This window comes from Oenanthe melanoleuca, chromosome 19 (assembly GCF_029582105.1).
Source record: "Oenanthe melanoleuca isolate GR-GAL-2019-014 chromosome 19, OMel1.0, whole genome shotgun sequence".
Taxonomy (NCBI): Eukaryota; Metazoa; Chordata; class Aves; order Passeriformes; family Muscicapidae; genus Oenanthe; species Oenanthe melanoleuca.
In genome coordinates, this window is record NC_079352.1 from 7,070,591 (window position 1) to 7,094,210 (window position 23,620).

The window sequence follows — 23,620 nt, forward strand, 5'->3', positions numbered from 1 at the left end:
CAAGTTTTACCCATGTATTATTGGCAGTTAAACATGATTATTTCTTTTCACTTTAACTTATTGTTCTTTTGATAACAAGAGCAAAGAGAGATTCTTTACTCATTTATTCCTTTTATTAGCAGCATTTCAGAATTTCTTCCCCATCTCCTGCCCCCCACCTAAGAAATCTAATAAACACACCCATGCACAAAAGCACTCATCCTTTTACATAATAGATTTTCACAGGGATCATAAGGACTTCCTAAGACTAGATAAATAATTTGGTTCAGAATTTTAAAGGTGCTCACCTTAGGCCATTTCTCAGTGCCAACCTTTGTATCGTAACGAGTTTTTGCCCCTCTGGCATCAGTAAACTCCAGGTAATCATACCTGTGAAAATTGCAATTCATTATTCCAAATTTACTTTTTAAGTTTTGGGGGAGAATGGTTTTGCTTTTGGATTTTCACAAGTGCTGTATCTAAGTGCACCCTGTCACTTCTTTCTGAGCCACACATTCATGTTACTGCTAAGTAATTTATTTCTTGTTTCAATGCAGAAGTCCCAGCAAACACAGATCTGGTGTCCTGCAGGACTTTGAAATTGGTAATAGATGCCAAATCTAACATCTGGCAAATGCTTTAACTAAGCAGTAGCCTGATGTGTTACCAAGAGAAACCAAGCCAATAGAAAGAGGGCAAAAGAAACACCACGAGCACAAACTGTGGTGGTCACAGCATTATTAGAAAACAGATCAAGGCCAAAGGAAGCAAAATTCATATGAACAGCATGTCTGTAAATTTGCCAGGAGAGGTAGCTTTCAGCACAAGGTCATTTAAAAAATACACACTGTATTGCTCTGAACGACGAAGAAATTGAAATGGCATGTGTGGAGTGCCCCTTGAAACATGAATTGCCCCTCTGCAAACAGACACTGGAATTTAACACAGATTAAATTACCTCCTTTCAGTTTCACATTTTTCATCAAATTCCACCTCAAAGTAAGTTGCCCCATGACACAGGAAGACTGAGACATCATGGCAATTATTTTCATAGTTATGAGGTGATTCCATTGTCCAGGTTCGCAATACCACAGGCTGCTCCTGCTGCCAGCTTTCCATGTCCAACTGCACAAAAAAAAAAAAAAAGCATTCTTAGATATAAGGGTAGGAAAAAAATAAATTGTCACACGAGATTTTTGTGTCTATACTTTTAAGTTGCCAGATGTGCATACAAACAGCATTTAAAAGGCTACAGCATTGATTTACACTGAAATTAGTTCTGAAGACACCCTTGGTAATCATAATAAAGAAGCACTTCTAAAGAAAAATCCACCCAGTCTCCTGCAGGAGGAGACTCAGGAGGAGACTGTCTCACCCACAAGTGACTGCAAGTCTCCAGTCATGACAAAAAGTCTGGATGACTAATGCAGGTTTAAACATCTACACTACAGACATACAGACTTTATTTGCATCACCACAAACACTGAAGCTAAAAATGTTAAGTCTATACTATTTTTAATTTGTTTTCCTCTTTACCTTCAGAATTCCCTCCTACCTATCTACCTTCCAGGCTGCTCATTCCAGTTGCACTTTCTGACCACTTTGCCCATCTCAGTAGATCTGTTTCTCATTCTTCACTCAACATTTCATTACACATCCCACACTTTTAGAAGCTCTCTAGTTCTTTTCCAATGCTCATCAACAGAATCACCCGAGTTTTCTACATCTTTCTTACACTTTTGCTTTTGTTTCACTATGTTTAATAGTGCCTGTGTCTTCAGTTACCTTATGAGGTTCACTACAAAGGCTTTTCAGTGGTTCTATCAAAGTGCTGAATCCCTGTAGCAGAGTACAGTGAGGAATGTCTAAAGTGCAAAAATCCAACAAGAAGATGACCTAGGAGCAAACACAGTTGTCATGAAAATGCCAGGCTCACAGCCATGTCCCCAGGAACAGGATAAAATCCCACAGGTCACTTACCAGCTGACGAGTTGCCATAGCAAAGACAGAGCTACTGATTTTTTCTACTATTTTTTTGCCACTATATTGAGATAAGAGTGACTGCAAAATCGTTCTGATGTTTGACAGGAACTGGCCCACATCTGAAGAGAAAAAAAAAAGAATCTTTAGTATCTACCTTTATCAAACACTAGGTGCATGGTGATGTGCACAAGGACAAACACAGCAGGAAAGGATCTGCTGCCCCAAGGCTGCAACACCCAACACTTCAGAGAAGTTTTCTTGATATTTCTGTTGTGGAAACAAGTCATGCTTATCAACCATATCACTGAAAAAATGAGTGATGAGTCATTTCATCAAACACTCCAAGATTGTTTCCACCACCTCCATGTATCCAGTAGACTCCATACACTGCTAATGCAGCTGAAGTAACAAGTGAGGGCAGGAATTTTTAGCCACATACTTAGGCCATTTTTAAATGTAAGACAGGAACACAGCAAATTTATTTATATATAAATAACATCGATTTAATGTAATTTTACATAAAATTACACCTTGTTAAGTATTTGGCCCAATTAACTCAACACCTCACTACTGATCCTCCCCCACAAAAAACCCCACAGATGTACCCAGCTTTTTAACCAAGTTCCTTTCTTCTGACTATTACAAACATCCAAGAAAACACACATCACCACCCAGGAGTTTACCAAAGTAAGGGATGCTAAGAAATTAAAATGTTCAAATGAAAGCCTGTAACTATTTGTTATTTGGGGCTTTTTTCAGTATTTGGCCCCCATTACTGAAATGCTTTCTGAAGATTCTCCCAACTGAAAGATTAGCTGTACTGATAAGATTATCAGTTAAAACTGAAGTTGCTTAATATGCCTATTAATTACTTCCTAGAAAGATTAAAAATGCTATGACAGTTCTGAGTATGCCTCAGGCAACCTTTGGTGACCCCTAATTATACTGCAATTTGCAAAACCATATTTTAAAGTCCTATATTGCACCATATTTAATTCTGTATTCAATCCCAGCACTTACAGCTTTTAAGTATTTCTACTGCAAGATCCTTGGCTGAATCATCAGTGCCTTTAAGCTGCAGATAGCACCAGGAAAGGAGGCTGCCTTGAACAGACCAGAATAAGGAAGACAAGACTACACCACTCTCTTGTTGTGCAACATCCAGCATCATCATTTCACACTGAAAAATAAGGAACATTCATGAATGTAATGGAGGCTCTTCTGCTGCAGCATGACAAACAGTATGCACCAAGTAAACTGGGATGGACACCATCGTCCCACTCACTCCAGAAAAAGATGAAATGCAAATGACAAGCAGCATGTAACACCATGTAGCAAGTGATGCATTTTGTTTTGATATATCACAATTTTAAATAGGAACAGCTACATATGAGTCACTCAATGCTCTCAGCACAGTTTCTCTACATATGTAAATAACCCTCCTCCATTTCCACCTCCCTTAGTGACATGCCCAATCCTCTCCTCTCAAAATGGAATGACTCCTTCTGTATCTCAGTGTTTCTCCATAAGTCTTTTCAATGCTATGGAAAAACACCACATCTTACATATTTCATACTGGAAATATATTATTCATTTCCTCTTCTACTATTATGAAATGTTAATGCTAAAGGAAAACACTCAACTGGCTGGAAAAGCTAATCCTACTGACTGGCACAGCAGCTGTATTCAGAAGGGCAGGGAAGCTGCTCCTTAGGATCCATGGCAGGGAAGCAGCTTGGGTTTAAGTGCCTACAAAACCCATGACCAAGAAGCAGAAGCAAAGCTCTCTTACCTCTCTTGCTGCCACAAGCAGAAGGGTGTCCATGACTGATAATACTTCACTTATGTCAAAATTTGCAGAAATTCCTTTCTCTGGTAATAGTAAGAGTCCACCTGGATCTTGATCACTACAAAACAAAGATATTCTTATTAACCAACGAGTTCCAAACAGTTCCAAACCAGAAATTTAGTGGTTTTTTTTGTCAAATCCTACTGAATAATTACAATGAAAATCAAAAGTTTGTGTTCTGATTACTCCGGGCTAATTAAATCAATACCAACCATCAGCATTGACAAACAATTACTTAAAAATTGGAAGACAGCCTAGGAAAAGCCTAAGAGCAATATACTGTGATTTCAGCACCAACCTTGGCCAGTGTTTTATAGAGCTATTCAGTTAATCAAAATATTGAGTAATCAACATTAGTTGATTATTTCAGAGAATTCTTGTTCAGGAGAGTAACATTTCTAAAAAGGATTAAGTACAAACTTATAAACAAGTATATATGTCAGGGGTATCAGACAAATATTTTCAATCTCAGGACCCCTTACCTGAAGTGGGTACACAAGGATCTGAAGGCAAGGTGTAGAGATTGCTTATGCTCTTGCTCTGTGATGTTTTTCTAGAAAAGGAAAAAGATTTATTTTTATGATACATTCTGTTTTCCTCCTCTGTGACAAAGAATTCTAATTTCTGTGTTCTATTATTCATTTTTTGTTAGAAAGGCAGGGTTAGCTCCTCTTTCTTTGTCTAAGCTGCAGAGAGAAAAGGGGAAGGGTAAAAAGAGGTAAAGAAAGAAAATAAGGGACAAAGTATGTATTATTTGAGAACAACTACTCAGATTTGTCCTCTTTTCTGCATAAAGAAAGGCACTAAAGAAACAATTTCTCATTCAGTGTTTACCATCATGGTGAAGAGCTGCTGCCTCCTGGTCTGTCTGTCTGGGAAAAAAACTGCTGCTCCACCGAGTAAGGTGTTCTTAACTTCCTCTTTCAGCATTTTCATTGGCATGGAGTTACTGTCCTCCATATCCACTACTGCTCATACAAAAAGGAAACAAAATTACAAGTTCTAATTAATACCCCATCTAATATGTTAGAGGCACAACTGAATTAAATGTTAGTTAGTCCACACAATTTCAAGCCCTTGCAATCCCATTATACATATAGAAAATGAGGGGAAACTTTAACTTATAGCAAGAAAGATTTATGTTAAGAAAGAGTATATCTATTCACCAAGTCAATGATTTCTAAGAAAATTGTAACTTGACACCCATCAAAGCCAATAAAATTTTCAAGATTCTATATAAAGTGTTTTTCCTCTAGCTCACTTTGCAGAAGAGTCTTCACATTATGCTTGAACAGTGTGCAACCCTACTTCCAATGAAATCTTATGTGTAATTCCCATTCTCTTCACTGGCTCCAGAATCTTCCCTGTGTCCCTGTAAACCTCACAGTCTGCTCATGAGCTCATTTATGCTGATATGTAATATCAGAAATAAATAAACTCCAGTAATGTTATAATCAAAGGGTCACATTCCCTGGTGACACAAGCAGGTTGACACGTTCAAAAGGAGTTTTCTATTGCAGCTGCTTCCAGACCACATTTTCAGAAAATCTACAAAACCATTTCTTTGGGCCAAGTAAAGTTTCTAGTGTTAATTAGCACACACTGACCTGAAGGAGAAACAAAGGAGCAGGAGCTGACTTGGCCTCTAGGAATGAATATCTTTTCCCAAACCTTAACAGACAAAACAGTCAATATATATTGAATAAAAATTACCTTCACACATATGTCTATAAAGCTCTTCTGCAGCTTCTGTGTGACCAGCTGTTTTGCTCTGAGGAGTTTCTTGAGGTTTAGCAGTTTTATTATCTCCAGTAAGTACAGAGAAGCAGCTCTGGAGAAGCTGCAATAGCAGTGTTTGAGCAAAGATACATTCTTCCCTTGGGCTGTAAGAAGATATAACAAACAGAAGCAAAAATTAGAAAAGCAGCTCTTTTGCACCAAATAAGTTTTGCTATGAAAGCCACCATTTCAGATAGATAAAAACCACTGAGTGGAGAGACACAGCCAAAGGAAGTGTAGCTACAAGCTCAATTAATCTACAGCTCGAGCTTCTCCATCACTTTATAGTTAAAAGTCCATATGGCAGCAGTAGGGAAATGTTATTTATGTAAATGATGTAGTTTAAGAACAAACTGCTGTAACTAAACAAAGCATATTTTATTTATACACACATACACTGATTAGTGCTTCAGCAGAGACTAAAGAAGAAACTTACTTTTGGTGTAGTTTATTGTAAAAATTCCAGAACAGCTGCAAATCAAGGCCTGTGAAATCTAAAAATGACTTGTATCTTAATCCACTCTCCTTCTGCTGAACCTTAAAAAGGCAAAGAAAATGCAGGATTGGAAAGTTAACTCTATACAGAACACACCTGTAAAACATAAAACCCTAAGCACTGGGCTAGAAGGAAAGCACAGCCAGCTTTCCTACAAATTTGCAGCTAACATGAATTCCAGTTTAAATTATTTCATGGATATTCTGGTGGCTAAACGTGACAGTTCATGCTGAAACCTTCTTATTCACAGAATCCTTCCCTCTTCCTGGATTTCTAGGACCCCACCCCTTTTCTCTACCACCAGGAGAATTTATAACCACCACCTCTCCATCTAATTTAACTTGAAATAATAAACCTCCAGCAAAAAATACACAGAATTCTATTTTTCAGAAATATTTTTTTCCACAACATGCTTTTTAACCTTTCTTAAAAGTACCCCAACTTTTCTTTGCCCATTCACAACAGCTGTTCACACAGCCTTATTCCTTCTAGCTTGGCAAACACAGGCTTAAAAAACACAAAGAAATAAAAATACCAGGTCCTGTGCCAGCTGCTGGATGAAATGAAGTGTCTTGAGGAGCAGAGTTGTGCCACAAACGGTGTCATCCTCAGCTTTCCTGCACTGCAGGCAGCTGATGGTCCTGCAGGGCTCCTCTCGCGGGGGCCGCAGATAGCCCAGAACACTCAGCCCTTGCACCCCGAGCCGCTCTGCTGAGTCTTGTCTGGTGCACAGGAACTTGATCATCAAGTACTAGGCAGACAAAAATAGCACAAGATTTGGGTTTAAAAGGCTTGAGTGCAAGCAGATGAGGATTGAGGGGGGAAGCCTTAGTCCCTTGTTTATCACCTCCAGAGATTTAAAATACTGAGCCTAATATTCAGGCTAAGTTTGATCTCTCCCTACTTCCAAAAAATCACAGGGATGGTTCTATAACCTCTACAGGTGCCTGCAAAGTTATTTAGTTCATTATCAGTTCATTCTTTCTGCACACACTGCTCCTCACTGCCACAGCTACAGTATTCTTGCAGGGTAAAGAATTATTAGCTGCATTTATAAGCAAGCAGAGGATCAATATGTAACATTTAGAACATACTTTGATCAGTCTGTTCTCAGTGAGGTGCAGAGTACAAAACTGAAGCAACAGCAAGTCCTGCCATCCACATGTACTCAGTTACTCTGTAGCAGCACTAACTTAGCAAGCAGCAACATTTAGAAAAAAATCTCAGTTGACACAGCAATGCCACCAATTCTCTTAATTCCCACAGAATGGACTGGGGAACCACAAGAGCCGATTCCAGAACCATGGTCTGAAATGCAACCTTCCCTACAAATGCACCAAGCACCACAAATCAATACAATCTTCTGCCATTCTCAAAATGAAAGTCTCCATTCCCTGGGTCAGGAAATACATTGTAATTGTTTGTCCACTGAAACATGGATTGAAGAATCTGGCTCTGAAAGAATAAATGCTATGACTACACAGTAGTTAAATGGTGTAGATACTAGAATAAACCAACAATCATATAAAAACCAGTCATCTGCACATTATCACATAACTTTGCATTAAATTTGAACATGAAGCACCACTCAACTACAGCTATATATATATATATATATATATATATATATATATATATATATGCATACAGAGAAAAAAAAAAGTTCAGAGGACAAAAGTTGAATTATTCATATAACTAGAAGCTTATTAATTTTTTTCTCTCTACAGTAGAGTTTTCCCTCTCAAAATAGAATTGAGTTTATTTCAGTTGGCACAGAAAAGAGCCCCTGTTCATTGTGACTGGGCCAAGGGGTTTTTGTGGGCTCTTACTTTGGCAACTCTGCATTGCTGCATTTTGACATCAACTTCATCCCATTCTTCATCTACTTCAAACCAGCCAATAGGATCATCATCTCCCAAATCATCACATGAATAACTGCTTCTGTGTATAAAAGAATGGAACACACTTTTTAAAGGAAAAGTTTAGACACATTGCAAAGGTGATACTCTGACAAAATACTTAGAGGATGTTATGGCTATAAAGATAGACAACAGAAAGTTTCACAAACCCAAAACTCTATCACATGAAAGGTAAAAGAAAAATCAAGAAAATCTTTGTCACAGCCCCTTAACCTCCCCTTACTCCTAAGCAACAGTTCTGAAAACTGATTGAATAAAACTTAATTTAAAAATTTTTGTTATCATTGATCTGCACCTCAAGTAGAATGCTTGTTTTGTTTTGCTATATCCCTTTTGTAACAGGCTCTTAAATCAAGTGGCTGAAAACAACAGGTATATTTCATATTTCAACATTTTTCATTCAACACATCATATTGAGGCTCATTAAAATCAAACAATTAACAATTAAATGATGTACCATTTTTAAGTCACTTGGAACAATTCTCAGTAGTTCCAGTGGCATTGCAAAACGATCAAATATAACATTCATTTTTCATGTATGCATTGCAAAAATCCTTTTATACCTGGTTTTCAAAAACTGTTTGAATTCCCTCAGCTTCCATTTGTCGTAGCTCTCAAACCTTTTGAAGTGTTCCTCAGCATGGAACTTTTCTGAGGCACCATTGTAGGCAAACACCAGCCCACACTGAGCCCCGATGGCTCCTCGCCGCACCTGAAGGGCAAATCCACAGCAGGGCAGTAAGGAAAACAAGAACTTATGGAAAGCAACAAATCCTGACAATCCTCTGCACAGGAAAATTAAATACATTTAGAGAAGTGGTATGAAATAGTCTGTAACCCACTGAATTGAGATCATGGACATGCTTATTATTTAGTGTATTTATCACCCTGCCAGCACACTAACATTAATCAGAGTTCCCCATATTAATTCCCATTGTACTTTTGTTTTCTTTTTACATTTAAAAAAATAAACAAAACTAAAATCACATTTCCCTATTAATATCACTACACTGCAAAACAACTCAGCTGCCTATCCCTCTCCAGTTAGAATTTACTTGCCAGAAGTCCATTCATGTTTAAATCTCTTTGACATAGAAATATGCATTGTTGCTCTGAGAATTAAATAATACCACTGCTTTGCCTTCAATAAACAAGCCAATTCAGCTGCAGAAACCTCACTGAAGTTTTGTCTTGGCCATGAGATTTAATCACAAGACCTTCCTTTGAAACCAGTTAACAGTCACACCAAATGTTCAAATCACACTGGTGTCTAAACAGAATCTGAAATACCTTCATTTAATCTGAACTCACATGCTTTGTATCTTGATATCTGTTATTCACAGAGTCAAAAAGTTATTTTAAATGTAAGAGAAAAGATCTTGCATGTAAATCCACACACTTCAGAGTGAAACCATAAAGCAAAGAGTCTCTGGCTTGAGATATATATTGCAAGATACAGATAAAATCAATATAAAATAAATGTCTTTATTACATGCCTGTGGCTCCCTGGAACAATTTAAGCCCTCATTTTTCTGAAGTTCCCTGACTTACATTGAAGAAAAACTTTAAAATAATAGTATTTCACAATGAATTTAAATTTCAGTTCATATGAAAAATATCCAAATTCAATTCCACCTCTAGGGGAAAAAAATAAGTCTGCTACTTCAAAAGCTCCCAACAACTACATACCTTTACTCTAATTTGTGTCACTTGAAATGAAGATTCAGTTCCAGTAGAAAGAATGATACTTGCTCTGGTTCTCCCAGTTTCAGTAAGAAAACCTAAAGCAGCAGTGGGAACAGAGTGAGTTTGAATGAGTGCCAATGCAAGGTGTTGGAAAGAGAATACTGGGATTGTGGGCTGAAGGGGGGAAACAAAACCACAGTGGTTTTCCAGTGACATACTCATTAGCAAATGGTTCCAAATAATTGTATTTTACACAGGCAGTATCTCTCTGGGCACTGCAATATCTACAGCAGTTTCAAGAATATTTTCTTTTCAAAGTTTATTAGTAATTACCAAATAATTTAGCTTGTGGCTCTACTCATTGAACTCAGTGAATAGTCCCCCAAACTGTGACCCACAAAACAACAGTAGACAAGCCACAAAATGCCTAAAGAATAAACTCAAATAATACACATGAACAAACAGAGGTGTAAAATAAGCATTTAGAATGTGCCTGATTTTCTGTCACAATGGCTTTCATTTACCAGTAGCACAGCACAAGACAATAAACTAATAATAAAAAAAAAAGATTAGGTGGCATTTCACTTAAAAAGGAAGTCAAGAAACACAAATCTCTTTGTTTAGGTTGTATCCAGTACATAAAAGCATTGCATTAACAAAGAGAGGCTTCAAGGGAGAACTAATAGGCACGTGCTGTGAGAATTTGAATGATCTCTACAAACTCTCTCCCAACCAATATTTGGGAAACTAACAGTGATTCATGACTTCAGCCCACAAAGTGTGCTCTGGGAGAATATTCCCTGTGACAGCTCGCTAATGACTTCCACATAGAATATTAATAACTGCCTCCAAAATCCAAACTTTTTGTATGGTTGGCTTGTTTTGACTATAAACTGGTTTATGAGAAATCCACAGTACTGCAAAATCAAATTTATATATTGTTTTGGTTTTTTTGGTTTTTTTTAAATTTCAAATTTTCCATAGCATAAAACTATAAAGAATCAAATATATATAAGTAAATATGGGACACCATCACAGCATTGTTAACAATCATTATGTTTGCTGGAATCACCTAACTTAAATGATTTTATGATTCTAATATTATGGATTTTAAGTCCAGCCTCTTACCATCCCCAGTCCATGGCTCTACAAGGAGGTTTTCAGGCCCTGATTTATCTTCTTTTCCCTTTACATCACATGCTTGCAGAGTGAGTCGTAAAGGCTTTCCTAAGTCAAAAAAAATCAACAGGTTTAACAAATTTATTTGAAATGGTAAAATATATTTTTCAAAATTCTATATTCAGAAAAAAAAATTTAAAAAATTATAATACTATGAGATTTTTTCCCACTGTCCAAATAAGACCCAAATAAGGGGAGGGAAACTGGAATATGAGAGACACATTAATCTAAAGCTTTAGATACAGACAGAAGGACCATGAAATTCAATTCATGAAATTCAATTAATGTTCCTTCAACTATTGTCACACTTTGGAATTCACAATCCATTAAATACCACTTACAATACCACTTACAAAAGGCATTAGCTAGTCTGGGGAAAATGAACCAATTTTCAAAATTTTCAAAAGTAAACATCAATAATTATAAAATAATCCATGTGCTCTTTGGCACAAGACAAGAAGTACTGAAAAAAAACATACTAAAGCCAAATAAAGGGTAGAATTCTTCATGGGAGACTAATGAGAATCTCAGAAGTTGATACCTGAGAAAATACAAATTTATCAAACAAGTACAGCAAATACAGCAAAATCACCACCTGATGCCAGACCATGAACAGCTCTACATTCATGGCATACTCAGATGATAAAAACTTAATTTTAACTCAACTTATAAAAGTGAAAGAACCATAAAGAGATGCTAATGACATTACATTCAAAATGCATCTTAAATTCCATGTGCCCACAGGAGAGAGCACTCACTGAGGCTCACTCACACACACAAATGTTTTAATGGAAGAAGAAAAATACTTCCTGTCATTTGCCTTTTAAGCAACACAAACACCATCCTCACTATCCTGATAAAGGGGCCATGATCTATAAAGTTCATGTTTCCTCCCTTGAGAAGATCCTACTTGGTTTAACTCTTTGATCACAGAAAGATGATCAACCACCAACTTTTCAGGCAGTTCAGTTCATAGGTTGTGATTTCAGTGACAGTTTTTAATGAAGAAGATTTGGATAATTTTAAAACCCACCAAGTGGAACAACTCAGAGCTGTGTATTTTGTTAAGCCTGTACAAGAAAGGAGCCAGGATAGTTCCATTACCATATTTATAGAGCAGGTTCTGTCTGACTGAAGCCATGGAAGAGATAAGTGAGGAAGCCTTGTATGGAGTGTCCAAATGATCACTGATGGCACAAAGGGAACTCAGCACTTTGGCAACACTCCCCCGGGCTAAGGCAAAGGCCAGGAGTGTCAGCTCCACCTCTGGAGTAGTACAGCAACTGGGAGAGAAAAAACAGCAGTGTGAAAAGAGAATCTGGGACATTTTGTTTTCCAATAAAGACAAGCTGCCACAGAATCCCTCAGGTGCCTGCTTCTTGATGTATTTCTATTTTTCAAGATACTTAAAAAAAAGCAGGTGAGTAAAGATGTAAAAATTTGATTTACAGATTCTTCTAAACCACTTCCCGCTGCATCAACCACACAAGCTCACCTTGTTATTCTGATAAGGAAGCTATCTACTTCTTCCAAAACATTTGGTGATAAGAAGCTTGAAAAATCTGTGGAGCCTGGTGTTAGGGAGAGAGGTGGCATGTGCTGCAGCGCTTTCCTAGGAAAAAGTGAAATATAATGTCAGGAAACCAGGAAGAATTGGAGAAAAAAGCCTCCTAATGTGAATTAGGTGCTTAAATCTTCATGTTTTGTGTGGGTAGGTCTCTGAAAATTCCTTCTGAGTGCACAAAATATATTTACACAGAGAATCTCTTCAAAAGGGAACAACAGTATTGCATTCTAAAGAGAAAGTTCAATAACTGCTGGGTAATCTTGAATCTAGTCTCAATCTCAGATTTAATGAGACAAACATATCAAGGTGTTTTAAAATAAATCTGTGACAGCATTAGAAATAGGTTAGTGTCCAAGCACTGCTATATTTTAAATTGGTCTAGAATTGAGCAAGAGATGTGCATAAAGGGAAGATTGATTTTAAATTCCCTCAGAATAATTAGACAAAGTAAGAAACATACTTGTTATCTTAAATCAGAATTTTCCTGAATTTCCAAAGGTTATGTGATAACCCCTGAAATTAGGAATTCTTAAGCAGTGTCACCAAAGATATTCCATCCAATACTAAAGTTTTCCCATTCAGTATTACAGTTGTTCCATTCAATTCTAAAGTTTGAGGTTTCTGCTTTATAATTCTAAACACTGAATCTAATTCCTGAAAGCATGATTTTAGTCAGGATTTCTCCAATATAATTTTAATGCTTTATTAGCTCAGTGTTCATGTTATATTTCTAAAAACTATCTGAACTTCACCAAAACTGAAGGCCCTCAGTTTCAGCAAAGCCTGCAACTATGGGCCTGTCTAAGGCATGAGCATGTATGAAGTTATCTAAACTTTAAAGAGATTTCACAGATGATAAATTAAAAGATAGGCTTAGTGGACTTCAGCCTACAGGATTCATTAACCTAATGACAGCTCTGCTTTTCAGTGACATTGTGCTAACTGAGCTCTGTAAAAGCTCATGTGGGTGTGGAGAGGTTTTATTAGGATTCCAATCCTTCAAGTCATCGAGCAGAAGTGTTTGGCAATCAAACAAGGAAACATTACACAGAAAATGGCCAACCACCACAAGCAAACATTTGCATGGAGATGATGCATATACTCAACTACATCCCCATAAAATGCATGACAAGGCATTACATAAGGAGAAATCTGCTGAAAATTAAGCTAAATTAACCTTCAGTCCTAAGGGGGAGATGTTAATTTTATTGATTATTAATTCTGGACAAGAAAACTGAATTAATTTTAGGCTACTCAAAGTCATTACAAGTAAATGGATCGGTGAAAAATCTATTTCTCAGTGTCCATTCAGTCATGGTTTAACAACTAGATTAGATGAAACAGCCAGGAGAATTACACTTGTTCTAGTATGTGCAAGTGGATAGAAGGAAAACATAAAAAATCTGAACAATGAGACAGAAAAAGATGTTTAAACACCTTAATGAAGGGAGTGGGAACCAGTTACATATGGCAGATTGCTTACTAAAGCCAGAAGGATTTCTTAAAAAAATTAAGAGGTAGATAAAATCCCACCTCATGCAAGTTTGGTACTTACTGAGTGTTCTGCAGAATGGTGTGAACAAATGCTGGGTTGGTTTCCATGGAAGCTGTCACCAGAGAGGTCAGCAGGGACCAGTACCAGATGGCCGAGGCGTCGCACACGGACACCGCCACCTTCTTGACGCGCTGGTAGCCCACGGCCCGCAGCCCGTGGATCCTGGTGTCACACCCATCACTAAGGCAACGCTTGATGTTTATCTGCACATCTGCCAAAACACAACACAGCGTTTTCTTCCCATTTCTTCTGCTAGATTAGAGCTAGAAGAATCCAGATATTGCAAACATTTAATCAGTGCAGGAACTCTTGGAAAAGTAATGGCAGATATGGAACAGCACTGCCTGATATGGACAGCCAGACACACTGATCTGGAAAATTCAGCCTTTGCACAAATAGCCTGTGGATCCATTACAGATGCTATGGCTAGAAACTAGGAGAAATTGTAATAAAAATATCCTCAAAGTGGAAAACAGACTGTAGATTATTTCACTTCCTACCTACATACATAGGAAGTGTCTTGGAAGCAAGTGGTTGTGGACATAATAGGGAAAAGCCTAAAGGCAAAGTTTAAAGTTACATTAAAATTTTCACACAAGTCCTTAATAATTTTGCACAGATGGCATTGTCCTGATTACTTCTGAGGAGCAACATCCTTGCTGCCCACTTCTGTGGCAGTGACAGCTCCTCTCAGGGAAAAGCATTTTTTGGAACTGAAGGGACAAAATTCCTGAAGCTGTAGAAACCATCTAAGGAAGGAGCAGCTTTTCTTGATTGATTCCAATATAGCACCCACAGAGCTACTAGAATCAAAAATAAAATCTGCATTACATTGAACCAACTTCAGAGTTTCAGTACCAAAAAACACAGATTTTTAGCTCGATACTATCAGCCAACATATGCTTTCACTGCAAGCAAGGATATTTTAAACTGCCCCATGTCTTCACATTGAAAGGCTAAAATTGCATCTTTAGTAATTTTTCTCTTCAACCCTTACCCACATTACAGAGAAAGGCTCAGAAGATTCTCTTACAGCCTAGAAATTAAACTAGAATTAAAACAATTTCTCTGACCCAACAACAAGGCCCAAAGTGTCACCCCTGGTTACTGACACTTCAACACATCTCTCCATGATCTACCCAAGGTTTCACCTTCCAAAAAGCACCAAAGCAATATCCCAATGGTATCTTTATTGACTCACACATCTGACTAATGTTAGCGTTTTCCAACAGTGTTACGTAGCCAGTGATATTGCTTGGAATGTGAACATCTCGGACCTCCTGGAGACTGCTGGCATTCCTTCCCACTGCCACTGTCACCTGCTGTGGCATGTAACTCTGGTCACTGGCTGCCACTGCAATGGACAGGTGTCTCAAAACCACATCTGGTTTCATCTTTAAACTGCAAAGCAAAGAAGAGAAAACAGTTCTTGCAAAGAGAAGGTAAGTCATGCATTGTGCTTTTAGTATTATATATTATAATATTATATATATGTATATATAATAGGTGCAAATGCAAATAAATCCTCTGAAATATACCTAATGCTTCACAGATGTTCTTAACACCATACCATGGTGAACAAGTTAAAAAATTTTCATTTAGAAAAAGTTGTCTCAGAGACTGTAGAATTTTCTATTTATATATTCAACTGAGAATTTCTTCCTCAGGCATAAAAATGCAATGTCAATAATGACCAAAATGAGATTTTTTTTTTCCTTTGAAGCACACATTCTTAGCTCTACCACTGAAATAAACAACTAAATATTTGTGTTTCCTTGAGCATCTCAGTTTCATGGAACTTCCTGGACAGTGGCAAAGTGTTTTTATTCAAGCACCAACCAGTGAATCTGTATTACAGCTTGGAAAGCTTCACTATACAACGAGTCTGTGTGTAACCACAGCAGATACAGGCATTTTACAGGTGACTTGGCAGTCAGGCTTTTAAATTTTATGCAGAGATGAATGACTTCTGCTTTTATATGTATTCATCTGTCACCCATTAATTCCAGCTATTTTCAATTACACCTGTATTGGGTTTGTGTGACAAGGTTTTAGCAGTGGGGGACTACAGGGTGTGAGAAGTTGCTGGAACTGGACCTATGTCCCCATGGGGAGAGCAGTGTGTGCTGCAGGAGGCTTGCTGGCAGGATTTGTGATCTCATGGGGGACCCTCAGGAAGAGGGACTCATCCCCACAGGGGCCATACACTTAAGATGTGGATTTGACAGTCCTCGGGGGTCCCTTCCAACTCAATATTCTGTGATGCTGTTACTGCACTGCATGGGAAGGACCCACACTGGAGCTTTTGAGAGGGACTGTCTGCCATGGAAGGGACCCCACCCTGGTGCAGGGGAAGGGTGTGAGTCCTGCCCCTGAAGAGGAAGGAGTCAGGGGAGGAAGGAGTGTGGGAGGAAGGCAGAGCCAGCATGTGATGAACTGACTGCAGCCCACATTCCCCATCCCCCTGTGCCTCTGGAGGGGAGGAGAGAAATTCTCTTCCGTTTTTCTCTAAGCCTGGGAAGAAAGGGGGAAGATTTGGTTTTGTTTCTCCTAACCCCACCCTGATTTAATAAATTGAACTAAACTCCCTGAACCAAGAGTGTTTTTTCTGTGATGGCAGTAGATGAGAGAGCTCTCCCTGCCCTTGACCCAAGAGCCTTTCGTTACACTTTCCCTCCGCTGCCCAGCTGAGGAGGGGAGTGATGGAGCAGCCCTGGGGCAGCTGGCACCCACAGGATGAAGGCAGCCCCACAGCCCAGGGGCTGAGGATCAGAGCCCCAGCCCTGAGCTCACCGGATCCAGTGGGACCGAGCGCTCCCGTCCGACTGCCAGAAGGAGGAAGTTTCTCCGTTCGTCATCTTGTCGATATCGGCGGAATTGGAGGAGGTTTCGATGTGTGTGTAGCACTTTGTGACAGACTTCAGCTTGTCTGACTCCTGATTACCATTCAGATCACTGGGGTATTCTGCAAAGAAATCACTCAGAATATTTTTCTTTGGCCTGTTTTGAGTATTGCTGTACCTTTGTAAGAACTCTCTCACACAAATTAACTTGTTGGCACAAAACACAGCCCCCAAAGGACTGTTTCTGACAGAAACTAGGAGACAGCAAAGTTTCATTTCAGATGAAATTGCAATAATCTCTATCTACCACTCTCAGCATGAAAACACCTCCATTCCCTGGAGTTCAATAGCCTTTATCTACCCCTTTCATTACTGGCCTCACCAGTGCTTTATTATTTTTGTGCCCAAGTACAAATAGATGAAAGGGAAAAGTAAATTACAATGGAGAAAACTTCAACTCATGTATTTTAGGAAAGGGACAAAGCACTCTCTTTCCCATGTAACTTGATCTATTTCAATAGAAGTGCAGAAATCTGAAAATATCTAGTCAAGCTCTAAAGAAAAGGAGCCCTCCCTGTAGGAAACAGGCCAGTCCCACCAGAGATACAGTAAAAGATCCAGTCCAAAATGATAAAGTATCTTTTAATATTGAACAGTCACCTTCAGAAAACATCCACCTTCACATGGAAACTAAGTTTCCAGCAACTAGCAGAGATATTTGACTGAATACAGAATATCACAAATGAGTAACCATGGATTCTGAACCAGGCCAGGAGAAAGATAAGAACATTCCAGAGTGTTACTCAGATTGCTGGGTAGTTCATTAATTAATTAATTTATGTGCTTCCAAAAACCAACAAAAATCCACAGAAGCATGCAGATCAACTTCAGAAAACATGAGGCCTGTTAGAGGTGACATAGTAAGGAAAGCTTTTCATTCTATCTGTAGTCTCTTTTTCAAAGCCATGGTCACATTAGCACCTGTAAAAGGGCAGCCATTGCATACCTCTCTCTTTCAGGAGAAGCCGATCCAGAGAATCCTTGAGCACGGAGGAGCGCATGGTGCAGATGTTGTTGAAGTACTCCAGCACTGGGTAAGGGATGGCAGTGCTGGAAATGCGGTTCCGGTGCAGGAACCTCAGGATCATGGAGGCATGAAGGCCCAGGCGCTCTTTTGATTCAGAAAATATATCAATAAACCCTAGAAAGAGACATTATCTCCTTGGGTACCACAGGGTAAGAAGGATGTGAAGCTATGAGAGAATGCAGCTCAATTCTGCAACCTCTACAGCAGGGAAAAGTGCAGGAAAATATTTTTGCCAGTGACTTGAAATGCCTGAAGGAGTTCAAAACAATTACCAAAATCTTATGTTTATTTTGCTGTCCAAACCCTTACCTCCAAAATCAAAATGAAGCAGTTGCTACTGGTTAACAAGTTCAGGTGCTTGCATCACTCACCCTGAGCTACACTGAGCCCCCTTTGGCATTGTGGATTATTCCCAAAGAGGTGCCCAGTGCTTTCCACCAACTTGGTCAGAAATGTCAGCTCCTCAACACTGGTACTCTGAATTCCAGTGCATTTACATGCACACAACAGCACTCTCTAAGTCCTCTCCTCTGAGTTCTCTGTAGCCAGTTCTAGTGTTTCTTGTCTGATCCTTTAAGGCAAATCCCCTTTAGCCACTTATCATCAAACACTTGGAAGGAAAGCCAGTAACTGACACTTATCCCAGAAATCAAATTCTGGAAACTGACCCTTTCTGAACTAGAAACCATAAAATCTGAATTATGTTTTATCAGGATTTCAAATGCTGAGTAACAATATAATAATAAAATCTGTGACTCATCCCCTGGAACAGACTCCATGGAGGATTTATTCCTTCAGTTACCAAGTACAAGACTGCATTAACTGGGCACTCACCAAAATTCTGCAAGGTACACTTTTCTGTCTGTGAGATAAACCAAACAGGGGTAAGACACTCCCCAGTCACACAGAGAAGGAAACAGTCATTATTTGTGAAAGGAAGTTCTGCATGTAATTCTGGAAAATGTTTCATTTACAGCAACTCCACTTGCTTGACACTATAGAACCAAGAACCTCTGGAGGATGGTTTTGATAAGATTAGGACAAGCAATGCTATTAAAGCAATTTATTGAAGCAGCACTCCTTCTATGGGGCAGGGCTTGGGAAACCCTTTCTTCCAACACTCTGCTCCCATACCTGGCACCAGTGAACAAGCTTGCAGTTGCCTGATCACATGGCTGAGCTCCCCCTGAAGATTTGCACCACTAGAATTCTTGAGAGCCTCCAGCATATTCTCCACATCCACAGTGCCATCTCCTTCAGCATCAAACTGTGCAAAGGCCTGAAAAGTAACAAAAAAAATTTATTTCAGTATATTTCCTTAAGGTATTTCATAGAAACCATAGCAACAAGCTTTGCAACAGTATTAAAACAAAACCAAAAGAATCCATTTCCCCAAGAATTGCATTCATGGTAACTGGAAGCAGCCTGGCTGGAAATCTGCAGTGTTTAGCAAGTTTGAAGGTATTTGCACTGCATTCCTATAAAAGCCAGCTGGAGTCATGCTTAGGTGGAGACAGCCCATCATATAACCAGTGAATCAGCAGGATCCATCCGTGGCTGCTGGGACTTTAAGGAAGGTGTTCACCAAGAAGCTCCTCAGTTGGAGGGTGGTTTGGTTCCAAAAGCCACACCTTTGATTACTCATCACTGCTGCATCCCTCTCTCACTGCATCCACTCAAATTCCTTCAGGGTTTACACATTTTCTTTATTTAAGTAATTGTCCTAAGAACAGTAATATTTTTTCATTTGATTTTTCCTTCCATAAACCGTCTTCCTACACAAAATATCAATTTAATATAGTTTGTCTGAGTATTTGTGAAAACAGTGGAGAGAGTTAGAAAAGGGTTGAGATTTTTTTTATTGAAGAGAATCACTGGCAGCTTTATTAACTTTGACCTTAATAAAAAATTTAATATAAAAAGTTGTGTGGAGCATGTACAAAAAGTAACTCACACAGCACTTCACAGCATTGAACTAACAAATGTGCAAGGTATTTTTATTCAGCTGAGCTTATAAAACAGAACTAAGCTCGTAAATGTAATTTACTTTAACTAGCTTTTTCAGAGAACTCATGATCCAGTGGCACATTACTATTAAAAATCTGGCTATATTTTCACAATCAGATTAAATTTTGAAACAAACTTCTTTTTAATTGCTAAAAATGGAATTTGTTCCAAAAGAGAAATGGGGTATTCCAGGAGCAGCCACCTATTTCATCTAAACTGGGAATACACTGACAAAAGGTATTTCTTTACAAGCAAGACTTACTGCCCTGAACTTTGTATTCCATGTTCAGCCACCCAAGCCAAGTCTAAGAACAGATGATCTCACAGGTGTCTGAGTCAAGGGATCACTGCTGCCCAGGAGGAAGCTCCTGCTTCAATCTCTTGGTTTGTTGCCTGATTATCAGGCTTGATGTACCATTAACAGTGCTATCCTAGAGAGTAGTAACCTGAAATGATTAGCTCAAAATAACCTGCCAATTAACCATGACATAATTACACCACCAAAATGAGAGCAAAGTCCTCAGAAGAGAATAGAATCAAAATCAGTGTTTTAGCTGAGAAAAGCTCTCATTGCCCTTTTGTGGTACAGAGCTGGATTTTAGCTTGGAAGCTTTATAAATCTTATTATACACACAGTTGAACCCAAGCTAATAATGATCACCTTTAAAAAATCACTTTGAGCAGCAAAGCTGGTGCTGAGCATCCAGCAGGCACCATGGCCAGTCCAGCTCAGGCACTGGGCAGATCCCAAAGTAAAAAACCAACACCTTTGCTTGAGGACAACAAGCCAGGGGGAATTAATTCTAATAGATATAACTCAGGTGCCAAAACAATTCAATGTACAGTTTCACATCACACTCACCATTTTTCCTCATATTTGAAGTCAAACTGCACAATTACTAAACTACAAATTGAACAAGTTTTGTGATGTTACTGGTCACAATAAAACACAAGCAGCAAGGCTGAATCTGCTGACACATACTTTAAACAAAATTTTTTATACTCTCATGTAAGGAGGGATTACTACTTATATGCTTTTCTTTGCTTCTTAATGCAGTATTTTGTTTTTTATTTTTAAACTCTTCCTATGATCTCAGGAGATTGCACCAAATCTAGAACTCTAAAATTATTTTTTGACTGTTCAGTATAACTTAAACTCTGTATTTGATAAAAAACACACACAATTTCCACTGCTGTCCTGTGTAATGGGGAAAAGAAAGAAAAAAGTGGGGGGAAAAATGAGAGAGTCAACTTGTACTTAATTTTTGAGCTGTGTGCAGGACTGGGACATGATACAATTCAACAGCAGCCTTACACAATCCAGCTCACCCTACTCCTACATAAAAGCAGTAACTCCACACAGTTCAACCCTGAACATGATGAATCATGTGAGAAGCATCTTTCATAGGAAATGATGAGTGAGAGAGTTGCTTGGAAATACAGCACATGGAAAAATCAGCCCCTCATCTCACAGCTCAGGAGCTGGATGGCACAAGGTATCCAAAAGGTGATTTGGGAGAACTTTATCCTCTGCTCTCAGCATTAATGTTGCTGGATACATGACATGACAACTGCTGAAGCAGTACTAAGAAGGATTCAGAAGTTCAGTTTATCTATAAAATAGATTTTGCATTTAAACATTGTTCATAAAACATTTGAAGTCTGTGCTCAAAGCCCTGCACTGAGAACACAGAACAGATCAAGCCTGGGCTGTGCCTGACAGGACTCTACAGACATTAAAAAGTGAAACCTATTGACCTGCCACGCCTAAACTTCTCATCAGTGTAAAAGGAAAGCTCAAATACCACAGCTCGTGGGTTAGTGCCAGCTGCAGAATCGATGACATCAAGCTTTTCCACAGAACTCTCAACATCTCGACTTTACAGGACAGATCAAATGTGACCACATACCCTCACCACGGTAAATCCTGTGACTAGCTTTTTCCCCACTCCCTAGAGCAGGAAATGAAACCAAAACAAATAGATTCTCCATGCAGAGGACGTGAAATACAGACAATCCTCAAAACATCTCTGCAGCCCACAAAGCTCAGCTGTTTGTGCCAACAGGAAGAACCCCAATGGACTAATTTCACCCTTGCTGTTGTTACAAATGAAGATGTGCTTGTTACTGGATCTTCTTGTAAAGGCACTGGAAGTGGAGGCAGCATTTTACCAAGCTACTTAAACCAGTCTGGTAAAAACACACCTATCTGTACATGAAAGTGAATTTCCTTCAGGTTTCCAGGAGCCTTGTCGACCTGTCAGCACTGATTTGAGGCGTGTGTGCACGATTTAACAGTTTACACAGTTATTCTGCTACTCGGGAGCAAAACAAAGACAGCAGGAAGTGACTGCTGAGCCTCAGGAACTGCTTGCACTAAGGAATTCAGGCACAGCCACTTTCTCAAGTGAGTGTGGAATTCCCAACAGGGTATTCTGCTGCATTTTTGGATTGCTAGAGAGTAAAGCTAAAGCTTAAGTGTTCTAGACATTAAATTCTCCATATCCTTTCCCAAGGAAAGGGGAAAACTGGGAATCTCAGCAGAAAGAAGGCTACTCCCTTCCACCATTAAAAGCTGACCGTAACTCTTTCTGTCTGTGGAAGGGAATCTCTGTTACACAACTTTCTTCCAAGTTTTTCTGAAAGCCCTGCTTCACAGTAAAAGAGATACTCGACAATTTCACTGCTGGTTTTAAAAAGCTACAATAAAATTAAGCGTGGCAAACTTTGACTTGCAGATAACGCTACTGAGTATCCAGCAGAATTACTCAGGCAGGATTTCCAACCTCACCTGTGCTCTCAGCTGCCACCAGCAGCAGCAACAGCAGATATATTGCTTTAAATACCCATTTTATTCTTAAGTGGCTGCTGAGCATGATCACTGACAACTGACTGAAGTTTTGTTTTTTTTTTAAAGGGATATCTGACAGGCTGTATATCAACAGCAGCTGCTGCTTTTCCAAACTTGTGCAGAATCCTCTGGGGTCTTGCCTCTCCCATGTACCAGGACGTGTGGCCGGCTCTCCAGGGCCGTGTGGATGGCAGGGACCCGGTGCCAGCGGGGACAGCGAGCTCCAGCAGCCCCGCGGAGCTTCCTCCGCTCCCTCCCCTCGGGGCCGACCGCGCCCGGCCCGGGCAGGCGGATCCCGGAGGGAACCCCCATCCCTGCCATTGCCCGAGGCCAGGCTGGACGGCGCTCTGAGCAACCCTGGCTACAGGAAGGTGTCCCTGCCCGTGGCAGGGGGTGCAATGGGCTGATCTCCAGGGTTCCTCCCGGCCCGAGCTGCTCCCCGATCCCTGCGGACGGCGCTCCCGGCGGCTCTCACCTCCTCGCTCTCGCCGCGGGACCCGGCCGCCAGCCGGGACACGCTCTCCAGCACCTCGCAGAACTGCTCCAGGCTCACGGCCTCGTCGCCGCGGCTCAGCCGCTCCTCCAGCCATCGCACCAGCGCGCTGTGGTGCCGCGACACGAGCGGCTCGGGCAGGGCGGCCTCCCGCAGCCGCGCCGTGGCCTCCCGCAGCCGGGCCTGCTCCAGCAGCACCTCGGCCGGCGGCAGCGCCGGCGCGGCCGCGCCGGCTTGGGGCGCGCCGGCCGCCCCCTCCATGCCTTCTTCGGCACCCTCCTCCTCCTCCTCGCTGCTGTGGCTCGCCGCCGTCCCCATGAGCCGCTCGGGAGCCCCTCGCAGCCGCC

General features: G+C 40.0%; 1 protein-coding gene across 2 annotated transcripts in view; it reads right to left on the reverse strand.

Moving 5' to 3' along the window:
- The window catches only part of ZZEF1 (zinc finger ZZ-type and EF-hand domain containing 1), a 56,242-nt gene extending 32,626 nt beyond the window's left edge, over window positions 1-23,616 (reverse strand). For both annotated transcript variants that reach the window (XM_056506991.1, XM_056506990.1), the window contains exons 1-23: window positions 23,256-23,616; window positions 19,057-19,201; window positions 17,842-18,036; window positions 16,786-16,957; window positions 15,194-15,393; window positions 13,993-14,203; window positions 12,366-12,482; window positions 11,975-12,153; window positions 10,820-10,918; window positions 9,695-9,786; window positions 8,569-8,717; window positions 7,916-8,027; window positions 6,622-6,837; window positions 6,027-6,127; window positions 5,525-5,694; window positions 4,646-4,779; window positions 4,294-4,364; window positions 3,755-3,869; window positions 2,983-3,142; window positions 1,960-2,081; window positions 1,765-1,875; window positions 938-1,104; window positions 288-369 (exon numbers count right to left, since the gene is read on the reverse strand). In XM_056506991.1, the coding sequence (XP_056362966.1) occupies window positions 288-369; window positions 938-1,104; window positions 1,765-1,875; window positions 1,960-2,081; window positions 2,983-3,142; window positions 3,755-3,869; window positions 4,294-4,364; window positions 4,646-4,779; window positions 5,525-5,694; window positions 6,027-6,127; window positions 6,622-6,837; window positions 7,916-8,027; window positions 8,569-8,717; window positions 9,695-9,786; window positions 10,820-10,918; window positions 11,975-12,153; window positions 12,366-12,482; window positions 13,993-14,203; window positions 15,194-15,393; window positions 16,786-16,957; window positions 17,842-18,036; window positions 19,057-19,201; window positions 23,256-23,591 (3,456 nt within the window). In that variant the 5' untranslated portion in view covers window positions 23,592-23,616. The remainder of the gene's footprint in view (window positions 1-287; window positions 370-937; window positions 1,105-1,764; window positions 1,876-1,959; window positions 2,082-2,982; window positions 3,143-3,754; window positions 3,870-4,293; window positions 4,365-4,645; window positions 4,780-5,524; window positions 5,695-6,026; window positions 6,128-6,621; window positions 6,838-7,915; window positions 8,028-8,568; window positions 8,718-9,694; window positions 9,787-10,819; window positions 10,919-11,974; window positions 12,154-12,365; window positions 12,483-13,992; window positions 14,204-15,193; window positions 15,394-16,785; window positions 16,958-17,841; window positions 18,037-19,056; window positions 19,202-23,255) is intronic.
- Window positions 23,617-23,620: the final 4 nt, after the last annotated feature.